Raw genomic sequence first — 4,653 nt, forward strand, 5'->3', positions numbered from 1 at the left:
TATCCTTAGTGCCCTCTCGTTGTGAGGACATCCATCATCATCTGGCCAGACACAAGTGACTAGGTCACGGGGATACCGGAACATGTCAACGAGAAAGAAGAACAAAACCTGTAACGAGGAGACCGGTATAGTAAGCATGAGAATGACTCAAGAGGATACCAATAAATCTCACCTCGGGTTTTGTAAAGTATTGTGAAGGAAAAGGAATAGCACATGATAACCAAAGGTTCACCCAAAATTCATTCATGTACTCATAGGGTTCAATATGGACGTCCACGGCTCCGCTATTGGTCATTGAACGAAAGGGGTTTAGTTTATGTCTATTTTTTACCGAACCTGCAGGGTCACAAGGTTAAGGTAATCATAGTCTGCTGAGAGTTAGTAGGATAGGAATAATGAAAAAATATTTGTGAAATAGTTTCACTAATATTCGAAATAGTTTCGAGAGGAACTAGAAGTGTTTCGAAGTCACCGGAAGGGTTCCAGAGGTTATCGGATAATACCGGGTATTTCTGATATATAATATATTTGTGAAAAATGTTTCTCATGATGTTAAATTAACAATAAAAGGCTCTAATAACAGTTACGAGACTTTTATATTTAATTTAATATCAACGGGTCTTAAAAGGTCCCCGCTTCTGATTATCAGTCATATCATCGTCAAGCAAAATGCGCAGGGAAGCAATCGTCGAGTTCGCTGGGAAGAATGGCGTCCATGCCAACAACTAAGTGGTGGAAAGCATATTGGGCCACTTGGGCCCAATATAGGTGGCGCCCCCTTCTCCCCATGAGTGTGTAAGTGGTGCCTAGTTAGGGTATGCTGAACCGGATGTGTCCTCATGGTACACCATATTGGTCGTTCGGTGATGCACCCAGATCTAACTGGTGAGGCATTGTGATGGCATCCTCCATTGTCGAGTTTTGTAGGTGTTGCGTGGTGGCTTTAGATTGTCTCATGTATATTTTTGCGAGACCTTTGTTGAATAATTTAATAAAGAAGTTTGTAAGCATTTTTTGATGCAGAGACTGGGGTTTCAATCTCCTTTTCCAAAAAATAGGTTTGCTTTGTGGAAATTCAAGCGAGTGGATTCACACAAAATCCAACATACGGCATATCATAGTTGAGCCGTCGACTACCCTCGAGAAATCTAGAAAGGAAAATAGTACAAACCAAGAGAAAATCTAGCCTTTGAATGTATATGCATGACAAGCCGAATGTCATAACCAGTATGTTGTAACAAAGGAAACCTTCAACACAAGTCTTATAGTGATAGACATAAACAACACATTAAAATACATACATAGCGCACGCACACACTATACTTATACACAGAGTTGTGTGTACTTTTACTAATCCAATTAATATATGTGTGCTATTGACATGGCCCACCTATCCAACTATTCATTACTCAGTCATTCATGATCGATGTTGTTAATGTCTTGAGATCGGCCGCATCCTTAATGAGCCTGATGGAGTCAGCAAAATCATCTAAAAGCTTATGACAATCTGGGAATTGTGCATCATCAACTGCCAGAGTTACCCGGATAGTGCTACCGTAGTTTAGGAAGTGCATGATCAGTGCCTACACAAAAGTTCCAGAAAATTATATGAAAAATGGAGAAGCATACAATTTTAGAGCTTACATTTTCAATATGCTTTTGTGCCGTACTTGTTTGATCATATTCTTGTATGACAATGGTAAGGTGCATATTTTATAATAGGATGCATACCTATGACTTTTTTTCTTGACATTTTATTAATAACCATTTTAGGTAAAACCCACACTGAAACACCCACCCTTACATGTACATCTCCCTTTCAAACTAAACACAACGTAAGGTTTACTAGTTTTTTTTGGGGGGGGGGGGTCGAAGAAGATAGCTTGCATTAAGTAGATGGGATCAAACTTGGCTTACCCAACCGACTAACCTCGGTTGACACCGATGAGTTTTCTTAGATCTCTCTTGCAAGTTTTACCATATATGCCGAGCCAAACTCCAGGACTTAACGCATTGATTGGGTGCCACTGAAGACATATAGTCATATTCTTCACATTTTCTTCTGGCCGGAGAGTGTGGCGCCTAACCAATCTCCATCCCACATTGAAGAAGTTTGGTGATATTTGGACCACTCTACTGTGCATGCGGTTGCCACCTTCAATCTGATCCTTTATCCTACTGCTCGTCCTCTAGAAGATCAGGCATGCTTGAAATTTGAAAGTATCTCATAACAGTGACCTTAATATAGCGGCCACAACAACAAACTTGATTGATGGTTTGGTCGCATATCCTTACAAACACGAAACATAAGGTTCATGTCGGTCTACTCGATAATTACCTCTCCTCACGGACAACATGACTTTATAAAACTCTCTTTTGAAATACAAATTCAGGTAGGAACCGCCCCTCTGAAAGTTCCAAAAGAAAAAAAAAGTATAATGTATCTTCCTGCCTAAGCCTTCTTGTCCTGTTTTTTTAATGAAGACGCAGTAATTCACCCCTTCGAGTGAGGATGCAAACTACTCCCTCCGTTCCTAAATATTTGTCTTTTTAGAGATTTTAAATGGACTACCACATACGGATGTATATAGACATATTTTAGAGTGTAGATCTCACTTATTGAAATCTCTAGAAAGACAAATATTTAGGAATGGAGGGAGTACAAATGAAAACCCACAAGAAGGCGTGAACACACTTGCAGGCACCTACTATATACTCCGCTTGTTTAGGTTTTAAGTACATGCTATAAATACATGGAGCATTGAAAATTGCAGGGGGGGGGGGGCATGTGCCAACAACTCTGACTTGTATCCATAAAAAGAAAAGAAAACAAAAATAGTCCAAAACATCATGTTTATAACATATATTTTCTTAAAAAAACAGATGTAAATCTTATATACGTTTATCATACATTGTGTATACAAAAAAGAAAAAATACAAGGACCAGAATGTGGTTTCTTTTATTGTTTTTAGCACCAATTTTCGTTTTTGTGTGACCCACAATAAAGGTATTATTTAATATTAAAAAGATACGTAGAGAGCATCTTTATGCATGCTTTAAAAATTTATAAGTTCTTGAAGCTTATACTTTTTTTTTAATTTTTAAATGCTGAGCACCTTGGTACTCGAGAGCCAAATCGCCTTAATTTCTTGAAAATAGTGAATTACTGAAAAACAAATATAATAATATACTTGATTCAACTTGGTAGTGCGTAGATGCTTATATCAAAGAAGTATACATTGGTTCAAAAATTTATTAAGTGAGAGCCCTATATCGTGTACTACAGATTGTCTAGTGGCTTCCTATCAATTACGATAGCAAAATTCTCTTTTTTGAGTGAATTTGATTTTAAAGAAATAAAAATATTGTATGAGAATACATGCAAAAGTTAGGAATAGAACCATCTATCTACAAATTATTTGTGCAATCAAACTTTGTGAATGGAAATACAGTGGTAAAAGAAAATTGGATATAAAGGTAAATAAATTGGGGCTTATGTTTGGTGCAATATAAATCCAATTAGGATCAAGGAAGAGGTAAATTGTGTCTAGATAACGGGGAAAAGTAGTGAACTTGATTTTGAAACCACATGATGTGAGGTTGTTCTTGTTTTCTATTTTTGAAGCAACCTAAGAATGCATATGTTTTGCATGGATGAACATATGTGACTTACCTGTGGTTGCCCGTAGGCGGTGATTGCCATGAAGGAAATTGGGTGCCCACATAGCGTTATATGTTCAGATGGCCCAACAACATTTGATAAGAGTATGCTTGTACGTGTGGCAAATAGGCGGAAGATAAAAGCTCCTGTCTACTTTCATTGACGAGTTGCAGCATAATTAGAAACATGCATAAATACGTGTACTGCTTCTTCTTCAGCATTTGTGCTACACAGTCTTGAGGAGAGCGAGTGTACCTTTGCGCCAAAGTATTTCACCAAAAATTCAACAACCACTTGTATAAACTTCACTTCTAAAGAGCTCTTTTTCCTATGCATAGACCTTTTTGCCTTGCGAACATACTCAAGGGGATCATTGGGCAAGGCTATATGAAATGGATAGATGAGACTGCTAAGTCGATTCCCCTTCTCGACCTTGGTAACGTATGTCTGTTCACAGTTGTTAGAAAAGAGTTAAAGTAACTAATATTGTACAAAATTGTGATGAAGGGAACATTATGATGTTTATGTGCATTCAATTGATATTTCTTATATATTTATTTCGAGGAAAAGAAAGCTCTTACTTGTCGACTAGAGATTGGCCTTGTGTTGACAGGGAGGATTGATCGCAAGCAGATTCTCTTTGTGTTAGTGTCTCCTAATATTGAAGATAAGAAAGCAAAATGTTTAAAGTAGATGTCCACAGAACACATATTCAGAGACGTTGTCATACAGATCATACTTACCAGATTTCCTGAAGTAATATTGTGAAAGAGCTGCTGAAGTCACACCAACTAGCACATCGTTGATAGTCTGTGAAAATGAAAAGGAGAAAGGCAAAAATACCCACTGAGTCAAATCAAGAAATCTATTTATAAGAACTGTTTCTCTTAATAATTGATATAAAGTTTAAATGGCTTTGGTACGCAGTTCATGACGGTCTTGATGAGCGTGATATCGTCAAGACTAAGGCTTCGATGCACGAACCGCTTGC

At 37.6% G+C, this 4,653-nt stretch overlaps 1 protein-coding gene across 1 annotated transcript; it reads right to left on the reverse strand.

Moving 5' to 3' along the window:
- Positions 1-1,232: 1,232 nt before the first annotated feature.
- Positions 1,233-4,647, reverse strand: LOC123068234 (wax ester synthase/diacylglycerol acyltransferase 4). Its single transcript, XM_044490741.1, has 7 exons — positions 4,586-4,647; positions 4,406-4,472; positions 4,244-4,317; positions 3,918-4,109; positions 3,675-3,812; positions 1,931-2,189; positions 1,233-1,583 (listed from the first exon to the last, which is right to left on the reverse strand). The coding sequence occupies exons 1-7, from the start codon at positions 4,592-4,594 to the stop codon at positions 1,552-1,554; spliced, it is 771 nt and encodes a 256-aa protein (XP_044346676.1). The 5' UTR covers positions 4,595-4,647; the 3' UTR covers positions 1,233-1,551.
- Positions 4,648-4,653: the final 6 nt, after the last annotated feature.

The sequence above is a fragment of the Triticum aestivum genome, chromosome 3B, assembly GCF_018294505.1.
Source record: "Triticum aestivum cultivar Chinese Spring chromosome 3B, IWGSC CS RefSeq v2.1, whole genome shotgun sequence".
Taxonomy (NCBI): Eukaryota; Viridiplantae; Streptophyta; class Magnoliopsida; order Poales; family Poaceae; genus Triticum; species Triticum aestivum.

Excerpts from the sequence above, each read along its gene's own strand:
- LOC123068234 (XM_044490741.1), bottom strand. Across the intron at positions 2,190-3,674 it reads CCGCCTACGGGCAACCACAG|AGGACGAGCAGTAGGATAAA; the intron begins GTAAGTCACATA and ends CTGATCTTCTAG. Across the intron at positions 1,584-1,930 it reads ACTCATCGGTGTCAACCGAG|GCACTGATCATGCACTTCCT; the intron begins GTTAGTCGGTTG and ends ACTTTTGTGTAG.